This window comes from Mycteria americana, chromosome 2 (assembly GCF_035582795.1).
Source record: "Mycteria americana isolate JAX WOST 10 ecotype Jacksonville Zoo and Gardens chromosome 2, USCA_MyAme_1.0, whole genome shotgun sequence".
In the NCBI taxonomy this organism is placed as follows: domain Eukaryota; kingdom Metazoa; phylum Chordata; class Aves; order Ciconiiformes; family Ciconiidae; genus Mycteria; species Mycteria americana.
In genome coordinates this window covers 136,698,289-136,716,467 of record NC_134366.1, presented here as the reverse complement: position 1 = coordinate 136,716,467, position 18,179 = coordinate 136,698,289, and the positions used below count along the sequence as shown (strand labels likewise).

The 18,179-nt window shown below is 36.5% G+C and overlaps 1 protein-coding gene across 7 annotated transcripts in view; it reads left to right on the top strand.

Moving 5' to 3' along the window:
* PDE7A (phosphodiesterase 7A) overlaps positions 1 to 18,179 on the top strand; it is a 78,769-nt gene that overhangs the window by 31,286 nt on the left and 29,304 nt on the right. For 2 of the 7 annotated variants that reach the window (XM_075494741.1, XM_075494737.1), the window contains exons 2-4: positions 10,107 to 10,167; positions 17,341 to 17,373; positions 17,869 to 17,952. In XM_075494741.1, coding sequence (XP_075350856.1) covers positions 10,107 to 10,167; positions 17,341 to 17,373; positions 17,869 to 17,952 — 178 coding nt within the window. Of the gene's footprint in view, positions 1 to 3,105; positions 3,266 to 10,106; positions 10,168 to 17,340; positions 17,374 to 17,868; positions 17,953 to 18,179 lie in introns of those variants that run through there. The other 5 variants (XM_075494736.1, XM_075494738.1, XM_075494735.1 and 2 more) reach the window with 5 other exon arrangements.

Sequence of the window (18,179 nt, the reverse complement as noted above, 5' to 3'; positions counted from 1 at the left end):
GAGCAAACTGGTATCTTTAGCAAATTCCGTAGTGGAATCGTTGTAACAACTGTTTGTTGCAAGACCCCAGGTGCTTTCTGCTGTATTGATAATGAATTCTTGTCTTATAAAGAATTACACAGAAAGTTTACTCAGCAAATGCAAAAACTGTAGCAAAACAGCGTTTGACTGCTTAGATGCATCTACAGTGCTGTATATCATTAAGTTTACATTGAAGTCATTGGGATATTTATGTTTCTTTGTTTGGAAATGGTAAGAGACAGCAATTGCACTTGTAAGCTTGAGCTGACGGTAAGGACAGAGGAACTAGATAATGACTTGTATGCTATATTTGAGTGTTAAGTACTGGCAATCTTGCCTTATCAAACATGGTATCTCTGCATGCATTGAGAAAATGAATTTTAGAAAAACTGAAAAAGAATCTGTTAAAAAGCAGGGGAAAAAAGAAGAAAAAATGAAACAGCCTTAGGAATTTCCATAATTTTTAAAAGACAAAAAAATGCAATGTATGATAGCTGTTCTTTCTGGTGTGCTCCTTCGTTTCAAGATGAAGCTGAGACCGATGATGATGTCCACAGTCCAAGGGTGACTGATTGCACTCCCAGAACTTAGGTAGTATAACAGGTAGTATGTTATCACAGAGGGAATTTAGTACTATCTTATTTTTATGTAGTCTTGTACCTGAGGATTTACCATACTTGTTAATGACATTGACTAATTTATTTCATATACTTGTAAAACATCATTTATTTCACCTTCACCTTAGAATTGTTAATGGGGTTATTCAAAGCAGTACTTTCCCCAAAAGAAACAGTTTAGCTTCTTTGTTGATTTCTTATACTTCTCACACAAACCAGTGCACTTTTTGGTCTTCCTCTGTCTCCAAATTCAGAATCCTATTTCTGAAACAGTCTTTCTATTTCTAAGCCATAGTTAAAACAAATAATGCTGTAGTGGTGCTTAACAGATGGGCAAATATTTTTATTTCTGTGTTCTGGTATTAAACTCATGCATGAGACAATAGTTTTAAGAAAAACTTTAAGTAAGAGGGGGCTAATTAATTAAACCACTTACTATTGGAAGACAAAAGAGGAAAGGGTGATTACTTTGTATCATGATGTTTTCTAACATAACGTTGTGTTTCCGATATCGGTGGAAGAAAGGCTTGCTCCATGCACTAGGGATAAGGCCATCCACACATTCCAAGAAGTCTTCATGTGTTTTGTGACAGGAAAACAGAGGAGATTGATCAGGGATTGAAAATAGTGGTGACAGAGAAATGCTTGATCTTTCAAAGAGTGTAAGGTTATTTGTGTTAGAGCTTTATTTGGAGGAGAGTTCAGTCTTGAAGCAAATCGCCTCATTGTCCCTGTTTATCATGCCAATTTGTTTGTTTTCCAGAGTGGTTTCAGTATGTGCTAACTAGGCTCCTTTCAAAAGAAACTAAGCCAATTCCACTCCTTGTGCCAAATGTACTCTAATCCTTGATAGGGTCGTAGAGGTTTGGCCAGTTATCGGTCATTTTTGGTAGCTTTGAACCTCCTGTGGTAGGGTCTGGTTCAGGAAGTTTGAGTAAATGTGGCCTGCAAAAAAACCTCCTGAGCTTCATATAGTATAGGTGTAAAGACCTCAGCAGCAGCTGTGTTTTGATCTGCTCCAGTTGTGCCAAATTGCTAATGCACATATAGCCTAATGCCATTTATTGTGTGTGTGGGTTTTTTTATTTTTTAAAGTTACATCAGACTGGTGATGACTAATTGTCAGGGTGTCTTAACCTTGTCAAGTGTTTGGAGATGGTAACATTTTTAAATCTACCTCCGTGACAGTTTGTATTTTGGGTGGAACTTGACAGACCTTTAGATAAGCGCTGTATTCATTAAGTGAGGTACCAGAAGGTCCATTTTGAATGTTCTTGCCTATGGTTTTGATCTGACTGGTTTTCAGGGGCATGGGGAAGGGAGACAGCAGAAGATAGGTGTCTTCTCCTTCATTCAGTAAACATCCACTGTGGCATGTGTCCCCTTTTCCTGTGGATAGGAGGAAATTAATTTCTCAGTGCTAAAGTTACTCCTTTGGTAATCTGTGCTAACTTTTGTATTTTGTGCACATATTGGCATTTGCAATATGATCTTCTTATAATAAAAAAATAATTATAGGAAGAGCAGAATCTTCATATAATTTCCCTTTCAGTTATTCAACTTCATCCTTTTAAAATCCTCAATATACCGCACTCTGTTCTTTTTTTCCTTCCATAGCTGCTTTTTTCCAAACTATTTGAGATTTCTTTGCATTTCTGAAATGAAACACTTTTTTGTCAGCTTAAAATGACAAAAATTAAAATGAATCTCAAAGCCTCACCAAGTATATAGGACCTCTTGGCTGTGTAATCAGTACTGTTAGAGGAGGTTAGTCTGCTTTCCAACCCTGGAAAGTGCCGGGGGGGTGAGGGGGATTGTAGGCAAGTTCAACCCTTGGAGCAATAAGCTGAAGCAACATGCCAGTTCAGGCATGAGTATGTGTGGCTAGAAAGGTAGTATGAAGGTTGGCTTGGTATTTAGTGGACATTGGAGACAAAAGAAGACATTAGAGTACCATGATTGGTTTCAGTGATTGCATGCATTCAGTGCATTAACTTTCTTTCATCAACATTATTTATAGTAAGTTGCTATAAAAGCAAGCTTGAAATATGTTTTGAAGTTCAGTTCATAGCAGTTCTCCAGGTGGCAGAGATAAAAGGAACGTGTGAATATCGGATATGGTGAAATCTGTTGGAAAGAGGCTCTTCATAGCATTTAAAGGCAAGGCAGTATTCTGAATTAGCTCCGGTGCTTTGAGTACTGGATTTGATCCTGTAGTCTAGCAAGCTTTGCTGTGTTAAAATATGCGCTATAGAACACGTAATCATGGTTTTTCATTTCCTTTAGCATTTCTGTAGGGTTTAGTATGGTTCGAGTATTTGCCGTGTCCTCTGGTTGAGTACGGAGTTGGCAGCGAGACGTACAGGGCAGCGCCGCTCACGCGGAGCAAATTGCTGGGCTGTCAGGTGACTGCAGCCTTCGCGCAGCTGTCGGCGGTGCAGGCAGCGCCTGCCTGCCTTCTGCCTTACCACGGCGCGCTACTTCTCGGGCTCTTCAACCCTCACACGGCTTCCAGCGCTGGCGGGGATCAGGGAGGAGATTATGCTTCAGGTCTTCGGGGTGATCCAATGGGAATTGCATTGATCTGGTGTTTAGCTCTGATCCTTATCAAATGGATTACTTCTAAGGTAGGCCATTTTATTATTCTGTTTTGGCTAACTGGGTTTATAAGTAGCCTGAGAGAAAACAAGTCATTAAGAACTTCACGAGTACTTATTTCTCTTTTTTAAATCTAATCTGTTTTGGAAACACATCATTCGTCATTTAAGTTTGTGTTTCTTAAGTGTTCATACATGATTTTGTAGCGCTTGACTTTTGCCTGCCTTGAAGTGGGAAGAGTGTGTTTGTAGCAGTGCCAGTTAGGAGACGGGGAAAAGGGATCTGAAATGGCTTCTGAATGGCAGGGGTTTGCTTGTCTCCTTTACTAACAGATCTTCAATTTTATAACACTTTAAAGGCTTTATGAAAATAAGGAAAAACAATTTTAAACATAGTGAGAATAATACAAATTAGTGTGTTTTGCTTCCTGGACAGGATATCCTTTTTGTATTGTTGATTTCAGGGTTACAGGAGTGGATATACCAGTTTTGTTTGCTTAGGTGAAATACCGGCTACTTTGCTTTGTAGCCTTTCCATTTGAGATGCTTGTGCTAGACAAAATTAGGAGTTCCTATCCTCTCATTCTAAAGGACCTAAGTGTCTCCATAGTGTATTTTGTGGTAGTAAATGTAGGTGGGATTAGTGCCTGGAGATGAGACCAGGCTCTTCTCAGCATAGCTTGCTGCCTAACCTGGAATTAATTCCAAAAAGAGGAATAAATTTAAGTTTAGGATTGTGAAGGAGGGCCAGAATCATTGGAGAGAATGAGGGAAGCTGAAAAAAAAAAAATCAGAGTTCATGCATTCATATATAGATAGATTCTATGATTCTTTTATTAATAACACAATTTTGTCATTTTTGTACAATTAACAGGAGAACCTGAACAAACATGAATTTGAATTTGTTGTGAAAAAAAGCTTTGCCAGGTATCCGTGGCTGTACTCTTCAGTCATTGCCAATAACACAGTTCTAAATTTACTAAAAGCAAAAACGGTCAGCCTAGTTGCTAGCACTTGTGATAACTTCCATCACATCAAGAAAAAGACCAGGATACCCTAATGGTTGTTCACTTGTGACTGAAGGCAGATTCTAAATGCCAAAGTTTTACAGCCAGTGTGCTAGCCTAGTAAGTTATCTCCATTTTACTGGTATACTGTTGAATGGCTGGTTTTCTGAAACTTGACATAAAAAGCCTGCTTAAGGATTATGTCTTATTCAGTTTGGTCAAAGATCCTGTTAAGGAGGGAAAAAGAGGAATTCCAGGTAGCTGACATAATACAGTTAAGCATAAAAACCTCTGCTATTTATGGTTCTGTTCTAAAATGTGCTAATGGTTGTTTCTTTTAAAGAATTTTTTTTGGTGTTCGTCGAATTATCCTATTTTGCTGTTGGTTTTGAGTCCTTCTGCCATTCTGATTTGATTTCTAAAGGTAATACCCCTGTGTGTTTCTGTCCTCACTTAAGTCAATCACTTATGCTTTTTTTGACTATGCTTTCTTTTCTGATCAATTTTCAAGCTTTTGTTTTGTATATTTTTGTTAAAGTTTTTGTTGATAAAACCTTGGGTAAATTTTAGGATGCCACATGATATACATCTAAGTTGTATGAGAGAAAAAAACCTTACAGATGCTTGTTAGATGTAGTTACCAATAATGTTGATAACTATCATTCAACCAATAGCTAAGTTTATAAATGATTGCCATCTGTCTTGGGAGATGATCATTTGAAATAGCTTTATATGGAAGAAAATAGTAAAATTGCAAGACTCAGATATTTGAAGGGGGTGTGTGTGTCTTACTCTTATTGCTGATTGACTTTCTGAAATTAAATGCATTTTCTTATCACTGGTTTGATAAACTTTCAAAATAGTGCTTTGAACTCCAGTGAAATATTTAGAAAATAATGGTAGGGCTGTTTTGCAGTGGCTTGTCTGAGTTCAAGGACAGTTACTTAAGTGCTTTAAAAGAACATTTTCCAGGGCTTTAAAGGTAAAAGGCTTTTCCAGGGTAAAATCTTGGTGTTATCTTGTGGAAAACTGTGGATCTTATGTTATTAATTAATGAAATCATTCTAAGAATTATAATAAATGACAGTATTGCTTTTGAAATCCAATAATAGTTGGAGAAATCTGGTCTAACTAGTTTGTCATTCTAGGGACTTTTAGTTGATAAACTGTCTTAGAATCTTATTGTTTCCAAGCATGTATATTTGAGGCAGTGTAACCAGCAAATTGCAGTTCCCATGATATAACAACTTCTCCAAACTTGTTCTCAATTTCTCTTTCTGAAAACAGCCCCCTGATTGCTGGGCAAATAACTTGGGCAGAGAAGCCAAGCAGGGGAAAATACCTGACTAGCTGCGTTGCTGTCCTCTGGCTTTTCTTTCCTGGCTTCTTGAATAAATAACCAAGTTGCAAAGTGAGGGTTAGGCACTCCATCAAAAGGCATAGATGGTTCTTTCTGATGGGGGGTACTGAATTTTGAAGGCTGGCAGCTCCATCAGTTTCTTTCTGCTGTTACAGAATGAGACCAGCAGTTGTTTTCGCTTGACAGTCTGAAAGCTGCCTAGCTGGCGTTTGCCGAAATTAAGTGCCCAACAGTATGCTGGTGCTCTGCTCTGAACTGGATTGGGAAGTCCTTGTGATAAAACTGATACATCAATGGAAACGTTTCTGTTTGGCACAAACAGCAGCAGGTGCTCTGTTTCCAAGTGTTACATGCGTATGCTGTACTCCCTAGCATCACTGAAGCGGTTTCCCTTTGAAGATATATCTGTGTGCTATTTTGGCATGTCATTCCTGTTGCATGGCCTGTAATAACTTTCTGTACTCTTGTGAAGGGATTTTCAGAAAGATCTGACTTAAATCTATCTTTTGCTAGATGCTCCCTTCACCTATTTTTGTGGAGTCCTTGTATTGTTGTTCTTAAAGGATTAATGGATCTTCCACTTCAATTTGAACTTATTCCATTCGCTTTCCATAAAGAGAGGAGAAATGAAAGCTTTTCTTACTGTATTGCCCTTTGGAAGAATAAATGACACTCTAATACCACACTGAAGTTTCAGGTGAAGTTTTCAAAGTCGAAGTCTGGTGTAAATAACCCTTCCCAGTCATCTTTCTGATGTCTGTCTTCACTGCTGAAGCAAAACAGCCCACCCAGTTCAGATGGCTGTGCTCATGTCTGGAAAGGAGCGGAGTGGTTAACCTCACCTAAGCATTTGAGGAATTTGTTGAATTACTTGGAGTCCAGCAGATATTCCCACCGGACCAAGTTGTCCTCGTGCTTGAAAAGCGAACCCGCCTAAACACATTGCCTTCAGTTTGAGCGCTAGTAATTGTTGATAACAATAAGCACCATTGGCATGCTGCTTATTTGTTTGAGATTTGTACAGAGGGTCAAGGAGTTCAATATGCTTTAGGGTGTTAACAGGTACAAAGCTTCAGGTAGACCAAAGAGATCTAGAAATAATTTTTTATGCTTAAATGAGTTAATATTAACAATAATGTGATATTTTGAAGTGGCAGAAGTCAAGCTCTGTCCATGAAGTTTTTAGCCAAGGTTTGTAAGTAGGCGGATACAGTGTATGCTGCAGTCATCTCAACTGTGTAAGTAAGGTAAACTTCTAGTGGAATTGTAGTCTTGATGTCTTGGTGTAGGCTACAGAGAGTGGGCCTTTGATTAGCAATGACGGAGGAGGCATTTTTGGTGGTCATCAAGGGTAGAATGCTGGTGATTAAATTGTTTGAACTGTTCAGTGCTTTACAGAAACTTTAGCTCTTCAAGTTGTATTTGCCTTTCCACTTACAAATTTGCTGCACGTGAAAGTTCACATCTCAGTAGAAGCTGATGCATTAAGTCTGGTCTTTGTTTGCTGGATTTAAAAAGTGGAATCTGGGCAGAGTATCTTAAAGTACCACAGGCAGGGTGGATTAAATTACTTCTCTTTTTTTTTTTTCCTTTTTCTTGCATTTTTCTGGAGTAGTATAGGGGGTAGTATAACAAATACGTTGACAGTATTATTTGAAGTGGGAAAATAGGTGATAGATATACCTCAACCTGCGGTACGTAGTCTGTTACCTATTCGGAGCGTGAGCTGACCAAAGCAGTCCATGGCTGGATGAGCGTAATAATATTTAATTTACCTGCCTGTCACAAGTTACTAAAAACCTCTGTACCGTTAGCTCCCTCCTCTGTCTCTGTCCACCACAGTGCTCCTAACTATCTGTGCCTCACTTACTTGCCACGGCTAAAGGTACGAGGTCTGACCACTCATCACCCACCCTATATCTGTTCCTTGGTGGAACTTGCTAATAAGTGTTTTCCTCTTATCTATTTTATTTAACAAATTTCAATGAATGAAGTATGTTTAGGACCTCTACCCTTTTAGCAAAATTAGCTGAAGTTGTCCTTCTACTTTTGAAGTATTATTAGTAAGGTTTACACAATAAATTGTCTCTTTTTCCTTAGGAAACTAAACTTTGAAAGGTAATTTTAAAAGGATTTGATTGTTCAAAGATTCCTACAGGATCTTTCAGAGTCCTTGCAGAACAAAATGACTTGTTTGTGTAATTGCTTTATGTTTTTAAAAATGTGCTGTGTTTGATATCATACATGGATGTACTACTTTATCTAGCAAATAATATTTTAGATTTTAGAGAGCAAGTAATATTTTAGAATCAACATATCAAAAGCTTTGATTTTTCAGTAAACTTTTGCATATTGTTTTCGTTCTCAGAGGCTAATGCTCCATTTCGGCATGGTTCTTCTAGCTGCATGTGTGCTTAGCTTTCTGCTGTATTAGATTACAGAACTGTACTGGACATGTCCAGAAATCTGTGATAGACAGGTGCAAGTTAGCACTAAATTACATCACTGATTGTGCCTAGTCAGTGATATGAAATGTTCTAGGCTACTGAAAATATATTCAGCTGAGATTTGCTGAAATTCAAAGGTAGGTTATATGAAGATATTTGGAAATGTTAGTGGGAAATCGGCATCATTTTCTAGCTGATGACATGCATTGCTGCCTTTCCCATCAGGACAGGCACATTGCTGTGAGAAATGCTGTACAAACATATTTCAAGGGAAGGATTATTTGCATGGTTTATGATCTTCCAAGGAAATAAAGAACAAAAGCTAAGACAACATAAAAGTGCTGTACAGGGAGTTCTTCCTTGTAGTCTTTACAACAGCTACTATAATTGGACCCCATTTGGAGCTAGCTCTTTGGTCATTTCTGTAATAAAATATTAAGCTTACCTTTGGAAAAACTTTTCTGACTTCAAGTGTAAGGTTTTTTCATGTTTTAACATGAAAAATATTAAAACAATTAAGTGTAACTTCTGGGTTTGGAGTCAACACATCAGTTGTACAAATCATGCTGATAGAGGTTATTAATCTCTAGTCATTCTTTGTGTACGTTCATTTGCTCTGTAGATAGATGTTTATAAGCAATTTTGCCTTTTATCCCCCTTGCAAGTAATTTGTTTCTTTATCTCTTTTTCTTTCTTTTAGAATTCTTCTCAATGTCCAACATCTGTTTTTCTGTCCTGTTTCCTAACATGGTCTGGTTTCCCATCTTTTGAACTTGTGCGTTTTCACGTTGTTGTTTATCCCTGGTGTAGCGTTGTTCCTGCTACACAGAGGAAAAAATGGGTGACTGCGTTCAGATAAAAGCCAACCTGGAGGTGAAGTTCTCAAAGGGGTATGATAACCCTTTGTGGCACCCAGGACTTAAATGTCCTCAGTATAAATAAGTGTGGTGGACACGGAAAGGTCATAGGAGTTTTTAACACGCATGCACAAAAGAAAAAATCTTATTTCCTTAAAGAACAAATGTTGTGAACTGGCAAAATTGAAGTCTGATTGTGAAGGTGATCCTCTGATCCTAGGGTTAAGAAATAACATTAATGAAGGCCCTAGGAAGTGGCAGAAGATGGTGAAAGTACAGTAAAGGCAGAACGCGAAGGCTGGGTGCTAGGTCGTGCCAAGCTTTGAAGACTACATGGTGCCAGTGTTGTGTAACTACGAGAACATTCCCCCAGTTTTTAGCTATTAGAAGACCAGTTCGCCACACTTGCAGGAGACTTCCTGGATTAATAACTATTATTGCATTAGCTGAATATGTATGCAACATACATATTTTGTGTAGGTAAGAAATACAGCCTGTATGGGAGTATCTCAATGTTGTGCACGGATAGCTTGATGACTCTTTTAGACTTTATCATCAAATATGAAATACCACTTGCTTATTTTCTTTAAAATACCTTTAAGTATTACATCCTGCTTAAGTGGTACCTTGATTTGCCTACAGAAAGTAATGGGTGGAATGAAAGTAGCATGTGGCAGCCAAGTCCTGCCCTTGCAGAATATAGGTTGAATTCCTAGGATTGCAGTAATGGCGTCACTTGAGTTTTTACTTCTTTTAAAACTACTTTTAGCTTTGAAAGATGGAAATACCCCATAGGTGAAAGTAAATAAGCAAATAAACCAGGAACTGCAAGTATTTGTTTTAAGTATTACATTCTCGAAAGCTATGAGGAGCTTGGTTTTTTGTGTCTGCTTAATCTTGGTCTGTGTCTTTTTTATTGTGAGGAATGATTGAGGAGCATCTGGAAAGAAATTTAGGGGGGATATTTTTTCCCACACTCTGGTCCTGTTTTTCATAATCTCTTCACTACCAATTCCTGTCCGTCCTTTGTCCCCTACTAAAACAAAATCTGTATATATATATATATTTGAAAGACGCATGTTCAAATTTCCAAAATTAATTTGGAGAGTTAAATTGCAAATGAACAAGTGATACTTTATTTTCATTTCAATTTAAAAATGATTCGGTTCTAACTTGCATAAAATATACTGTTTTTTTTAGAGACGTGGAGCAATTTCCTATGACAGCTCTGATCAGACTGCGTTGTACATTCGTATGCTAGGTAAGCATACCAGTTTCTATATTGCAAAGTTCTAATGTTTATGATTGATTTAAAATAATTATTTTTTTATATTTGAGTGTTGAATTCTTAAACTTATCATTCCCTTTCTCCTGGATAATATTCTGGTTAGATTCTTTAGAAGAGCTTGGGTTCCTTTGTGTTGATTTGGGGTTTTTGGTTGTTTGCCTTTTTTCTTTTTTTTCCCTGAGTTAACCATTGTGTTGGATTTTTACTCCTATATTAAAAAAAATTAAAAGTTCATATAATTAACGTAATGTGTTTGGTAGAAGTTAAGTTTTCCAAGTGACTCATGATTGATTTTTATTTCTGGGATGGAATTTATCACCTCTGCATGGTATCTTTCTGGTTAAAACTGTAGCTTAGAGAGCATTTGTGTGAGAGTTACCACACTCTTTTAAGAACTTCAGTAGTGAGGCTATGAAATGCTCAAGGTGTTCTTAAAATAATGATACAATTTTAAACAATATTTCTCTTATCCTAGAAGGTGACTTGAGAAGGGAAAGGACGCATGACAGGGCCAGTAGTTTAGTCAACTTCCTGAAGAATGTTTCCAGAGTAGCAACTAGATAAAGGGTAAAGCCGAATTAAAATGAAAGAACAGTATTGGGAGGGGCAGGCATTCGGGAGAGACCGTCTGTGATAGTGAGTTGCACGGAAGGAGTTGAGGTCAGTCGTTGAGAGGAGAAAGATGCAAAGCTCTTGCAGATCTGGCTGCCGGATTCAGTACTTCCCACACCTCTTCTGGAGGCTGTTGGTGGTACAGATGGCATGGGGACTGTGTCTATACTCTAAGTCTGTTTCGCTGCAAAATTATGCCACTTAATATAAGCCATCTTGAGCTATGATTTTGTGTTGAAATGGACTATGAATGCTTGCATGATGTCTTGCACGGCTCAATGAACATCAACAGCTAGTGATTATAAATTCTTAACCGGGTCCAACTAAATCAGCCAGAACATGTCTTTTTATGCCCCGAGTCTTTTCAGTGTAGTTGTATAATGTACATATTAAAGTCCCCAGAAATTCATAACTACGATGTCTATGAATTTAAAGTTGTAAGCTATATGCATGTGTACACATGTGTGTATGTATATGAATATATAGTCATAACCTGCATATGTAGGCATAGGTGTGTGTATGTATATATAAATCCGATTTTGACTTAGTATCTTCAATTTTCATTTTTCAATTATTTTCATTTTTTTAAGTTTGTGAAATTGTTAATACTATAGCACTGACTGTCTACTGAAGGATTTTTGATACAAGAATGTAATTGCTTTGGAGATTTGTTAAGAGGAGGAGGACAAGATGCTGGCTTCTAAATGTTTGTTGAAAAAGCTGCTGAGGTTTTTTTTGTTCTTGGAAATAGGTTTATTTCATTTTCAAAAGTTAAAATAACTTTTTCATTTTTAATCATCCTTTTTACAGGATGAACACTAGAATTCTTCAAAATGTGATTTTTTTTTTTTTTTTTTTTTTTTCCCTGCTCTAGTCATAAGAATAAGAAAGTAAATTCAGGCCTGAGGTAGTTTTGTTCCTTGATTATGTGATACTTTTTTTAAACACAATTTATTTTGTGCTGTAATTAGAAAATACAAATTTTTTTCTGCTTCCAAGTCCTACAGATTGAGTACTTTTAATTCCACAACAGGGGAAATAAGTATTAATTTATTTAAAAAATGCATTGATATGCTTGAATTAAAGATACTGTAAGCATATGTCTGTTTTTATCTTTTTAAAATTAATCTGCTAGTGATAGAAACTCAGCTTGTAAGAAAATAATTCTTAATTGCTGGGGAGAATAATCTGATTTCTTTTGCTACTTTGGAAGTTTAACTGTACCATGAAGTAGTTAGGCCCATCATTTCTGCAGAAGGCTTTGTGATAATGCTCAAGTAAATCTAGAGGAAAGCAAAGCATGGCTTCCTGTGGTTCTTGGTATATGCACCTGAACTGAGGGAAAAATCTTGTTTGTTTTAAAATCTTTCTTTGACTATTCTCATAGGCAGAACTGGAATATATTCAGAACGTGATGTTAAGTAAATTAAGTTTTCACTTGTTCTCTCATTGGAATTGATTATTAGACTGTGATTGGTGCTTGTTATGAATAGCATAACTATTGCTGGCATTCGTTGCTGTTCAATGATGCTAGCTATTCAGAGGCAGTAGGTCTTTTAAAGGATTGAGCTCTTCTAACTTCGGCTGGGGGGAGGAGGGTACCAACAAGCGAACAAAAAATTGCTCATTGGATGTTTGAATCAGTATATTAAATTGATATTACTTTCTCACTTGTTGGTGATCCCTTTGTTTTCCCCAATGTTATGTACACTATACTGTACAAGCTAGCAACTATTTACAGATTTATTACTGTTGTATTCCTAAATGGACTGTAAAAAAGACCAGCCTGAAAGCTGAACAGTTGGATGCATCGGTATGTGGAAACATTCATATCGGAGTAGATTCAAGAATGAATATATTCAATTAGAATTTTTTGCAAGAAATGTGAAGTATTGCATTTCCCATACAGTATTGTGAGGGTTTTGTTTTTGTTTTTTTTAATTTATCTTAGTATACTTTACCAGAGTAAGCTGTAAGGAATCCTCAGCTGTAACTTAATGGGAGGTTAGGCAGAGTTATGAGACGTCTTGCCTTTTACTTCGTTGGTTATTATTCCAAACAGACTATATCTACTAATAAAATGTACCTAAAGGTATTTATTCTAGCAGACCAAAAATATAAAGCTAAGGATATCTAGGACACCTCCCTCTGCCGCTGTTTAGTTGTGCTGGCCGTAGAGTTGCTTCTTTTAACGTTTTCAGGCTGTTCCAATGGGAATCCAATAGAAATTCATTTGCACCAAGTAAACAGAAATTCCTGTGGTATGGCAGTGTTTCCAGGTTCAATTTAAAAGATAAAATTTTAGGGGCACACAAAATAAACAACTAACTCTTAACTGTCTTCATCAGTGTCGATATAAACAAACAGCGTTGACTCTTATGACTCATCTGTCATACCCCATTCCCAAAATATACACTAAGCCACTCCCGCGTGGCTTATTTACTATTTTAAAATATAGATACAGATGCAGCATTGTAGAATTTTTCTTTTAAGACCTTGGAAGGGCTAATATATCTGCATCACCTCAGTCAGCTACTTCTCTCAGCAGCTACGAGGAATTCTCAAAATTTCTTGTAAGTGCTTCTGTAATCTTGATACTTTCTTGATTTTTCTCTTCTTTGCTTTTCTGTTTTCTTTTTCTTGTTGTTTTATATTGCCTGAAAGTTTTGCTGCTGTGCATGGGGTAAAAAGAATGGGGCACTGACTGCTTGTATTGGTGAGCATGCACCTCTCAACTAAAACTGGAGCATTTTACCCTGCTTTAGAGGTCGCAATCACTTCAAATAGGAAACAGTGGAGGCAAGCTACTGTGTAATGCAGGTGCACGCTCTTCTCCGGTAGTGGTTGTTACGTTGTATTCCTTCTGCTTTAATTCCGGCATATTCAGCTGACCTGTCATCTGTTTCTCCATCAAATTTAATAGGAATTTTAATCTGTGAAGCTAGTAATTCTTTCTGGAAATCCTGCTCTTCACAACTTCATGGCTTTGACTTGGGTGGTTTACCTTGAGGTGGCTGTTGTAATTTCTGCTCCCAGCTGTCCTCCGTGGTCTTTGAGATTTCTGCCCCTGCTCCAGAAGGCCTCAGCTCCCCAAGCAGCTGCTGCATTGTTACTGTGCCACACTGGAGTATAAGGGTAGCATGAAGTATGTGCCGTGTAACCCTAACGCGCAGGGATGTCAGCTATGGCATTTCAGCTGCCTCGTAAGTATCAGAGCTGTCCTTGCGGTGTGAGCAGGAATCTGAGAGAGGGGTAGGAAAAACGATCTGTCTCAAGGTAAGTTTTGTTACAGCCCTGATTCCTTTTCAGTTTTCAGTCGCAGGTGCAAACCTCCCACTTACGTTCCTTCTTCCACTATTTATTTAATCTTCAATTGAGTTTCTGCCTGTATGGCCTTTGTCTTAAACATGTAAGCAATCCTGGTCACGTAGAACTATTCTGGGAAAAAATCTAGTTAAATACTCAGCCAACAGATATTTTATCATGTTTGTGCACAAAATCAGATTTTGAAAGGAAGGCTTCATGTTTTTTAAATCTTTCTCTTGATTCTTTGGATTCACAGAAACTCTCAAAGAGGGAAAAAAAAAAAATGTTCCTGGAAGTCCACTGTCATTAAGATGCTGGACTTGAATGTGTTCCCCTAAGGAAACAGAGGAGTGTGTTCAGAGTGGCTAAAGAAGAGACACTTAAGATAAAAACTGTCAGTTTGCTACCGTTTCTGGCCCCCAAAGGAAACTTACCTATAAGCAAATACTGCGATCTGAAGGTTTCAAAAGATTTTGTAACCACTTCGATATTTTTTAAAGGCCTAAATAAATAAAAACTATTCATAAGTTCTTTTGGTTTAGGTGTTGAATTTTAATTATCTTTTAAAATATATTTAATTTCTATATTTTATTATCTTTGATTATCTAAACAGCTACCATAATAATGATTGGCTCTGAAGTTGGACTTCTGTTGCTGTTTGAAGGAATTATTTAAGTGTCCTTTTGTCTGATAAAAGTAATCTTAAATCTGAAATGTCTTGTGCCTTTTTTTAAGTTTGTCATCACCTATGATGATAAACATGTCTCTTCCGTAAAATTAAATTCTGTATCATTTCAGAGTCATAGGGTTACAAAAAACTTGTGCAGGATTTCCCAAGCAAATCGATGTGAATATGTTATGTTGTGTGCAAGCAAAATTAAGTGGGTGCATTTGGGACCTATTGGTCTTTGCAGGTCAGATTAACTCAACAGTGAATGCATAATGACAGTCCAGTATTTCTGGATGTTTTGGGACTAACTATACATATGCAGTAGAGATTAGTTTCACTGTGCTAATTAGCACATTATGAAATGTGCAGCCAGTTTGATGCTATTCCTTTTTATGCTTGTATATACACAGAAACTTCAGATGGATGTATGGTATCTTCAAATTCCATTCGTACCAATTTTTTCCAAGCACGTTTGTCTGAAATCTTGAAAAATGCAGTCGTTCTGTACAATGATAATGGAAACAGCTCTTCTGCTTTCTTTTTGGCCCAATAGGAATTTCCGCTTTGTTTACTGTGATAAATTACAGTTCTGTAGAAGTGATATCTTTTTCCAGAATAAATCCAAATGTATTCTAAAAAAAATTCATCACTGTTGAGATCTTGATTCTTAACAAAATACCCTCTGCTTCTACCACGATCAAGGGGAGAGAATTTTGTTTAACAACTATTTAATGAAAATATTCCCTTGCTGGGAATTTCTCATTTCATATGTATGCAAGTAAATACCCTCATTTTACCTTTATCTCATTACAATCACCTTTTTAATAGTTTGCAGTGTGCATTTTTAGTATATCACTTCTTCTTTTGGCTAACTATTCCTGTAAATAGATGTTTTAATAACTCCTGTTAAAAGCAATGTAGTTAGTTGCACTTCTGCATTTCACTTGCAGTTTTTCTTGTTTTCCTACTCAAAATCCACAACACTGCGGGTGTTTCAAGGTAACAGGGATACTGTTATTCTCTCTATGCTGTTAGACTAGGTACTAGTAAATAAAAAAAAACAAAGCAGAGAGAAATTTTCTTGATATCATTTATCAGATCAATCTGTTTGTTTTATTTGCAGAATTCCATGTTAGTCTGCAGGTGTTGTTCTGTGAACTTTTCCTACTCTTAATACTTGGAACAAGTGAATTGTTCACTAAAACTTAGTTGTACACTGACTGAAACTATTTGCTAATTCACATTATGGTTGGTAAATTTTGAAAGTTAAGACTGCCTTGAAAACTAAATATAATTCACAAAAGTTGTATCACCTTTTCTGTAAAAAATTAGCTCAATTAAAAAACCCTCTTATTTTCCTTTTGATTCAGCTGGTGAACTCATTCACACAGCTGTAGCTATGACTGATTTCCCAGATAAATATGAGTGAAAGGTAATGAAAGTTGCATTTTCCTCTGTGTAAACTGATATTTTCATACACAGCTACTAATGCATTCCCCTCCTCTTTTCCAAAATTTCCTCCCTTTTTCCTTTTTATTAATTTACTTTGTAAATAAAATTCACCAGTTGCTTGTGCCTAACAGAAGAGTTCTACAATTTGCTGCCTCTGTATTGCCTGGAACAAGACAAGCCTCGTGCACTCTGCTCAGATGAATGCTTAAAACCTTTATAAGTAATATATTGTCAATGGTCTGAAAAATAATATTTACAGGTAGTAATTGGGTTACTGTCCCTTGCAGCTCTGTTAAGGTTTTCAGTTTCAAAAAACCAAAAGGAGTAATAATTGAAAACCATATGTATTTGGTATATTTTTACTGATATGTAAACTTTAGGCTCATTATTTGGGGAGCCCTGGGCCTACTTAACTTTTGTGGTCCTTCCAGCGTGCCTCATAAGATAACATTCATGTGAAGTGTGCTGCTATAGATATGTCAGTGTTTATGGACACATATCTCTAGAAAGATACCTGTTAAGTATTAAAAGTGTATTACTGAAGTTTTAGTTAGTATCTTTAGCTATTTTCTGACAAGTTGCCTGCTTCAGCATTACAAATTAGCAGGTTGGGGAAGAAAAGGAAAAAACTCTCAAGATGTTATAAGTTGCTGGAAACTAAATAGCTATATTTTTATTTTGTTCTTATAAAATCAGTCTTAGTTCCTTGTGCTAAATACTTAGTTTTGATTCATATGAAAATCACTGTGTTTGAGGAGAGGAGAATACTACACTGGAAGGATTTTCATAATTAGGAACCAGGACATTTTCACATCTTAAATTTCACTTTTTTGTTATGAGTTGAGGAAGGAAACACTATTGCATTTGATCCTCAAAGGTTTGCCCAAATTTGTAATTGCTAAAGGATTTTAAGTGAAAGCTTTTAATCCAGGTGAACTACTTATATTAATGCATAGAAATACCTAATGAAAGAATACTGATCAGCTTTCAGTTGGTAAAATGCATAAGTAGAAATCAACTAGCATGCTAAAAGATTCAGGTTGAAGCTATTTGCAGTGCAAAATAGTTTGATAAAATTTTAATACTGAGTTTTGGTATTTTAATAGGCTCTTGTGTAATATTCAAACAGCTGAGCACAAGTAAGTAAATGCTAGTGGGAAAATATTCTATTATGTAATATAAAACCATATTGTAACTAGCTTATTTGCTAAAAGCTACCATTTCTAGAAGCTGAATCTTTTTTGTATTATACAAAATGTTACTGTTTTATGTGTGTTACTGAGGAACAAATCAACTTTTAATGTTCTTGTTTCCTGTCATACTAGGGTGCATTTTTACCATACTGGTGTAGCAAGCTGTTCCTAATTTCATCTGAATGCTTATCACATGCTTCTGGCAACGTATGCTTAGGCAGGAGAGATTTTGACAAGAAAGCATGCGATTGCATGTTTAACAAGTCTTCAAACTTTGTTTTGAATTTCACCTTTAAAACAAAAAGCATTGAAGTAGGCCTATTGTTTGAATAACCCTCCTCCATTAAGTACATGAATCTTTACCCCTCCAGGCTATGTTCATTTGCATTTTATCTCTGCCACTCTTCCACACTTTTATTTCACTCTTGACCCTGTTTCTAGGAGATGTGCGAGTAAGAAGTCGGGCAGGATTTGAAACAGAGAGAAGAGGTTCTCATCCATACATTGATTTCCGTATTTTTCACTGTAAGTATTTAAAAGCAGATAAATGACAAATAAACAAAGGCTTCCATTAATTTTAACTACTGAGCCTCTAAAAATAAAGTTAGCAGTTATATAGCAAGACCATTTATTATACTTCTTAGTAAAATTCTTCATGCTACTTCATTACCAAAAGTAGAAGAAAACCTTCACTGCTAAATTTTTCTTTTTAAAAATATAGTTTAAACTCATTGAATTTAGACCTGAATCCC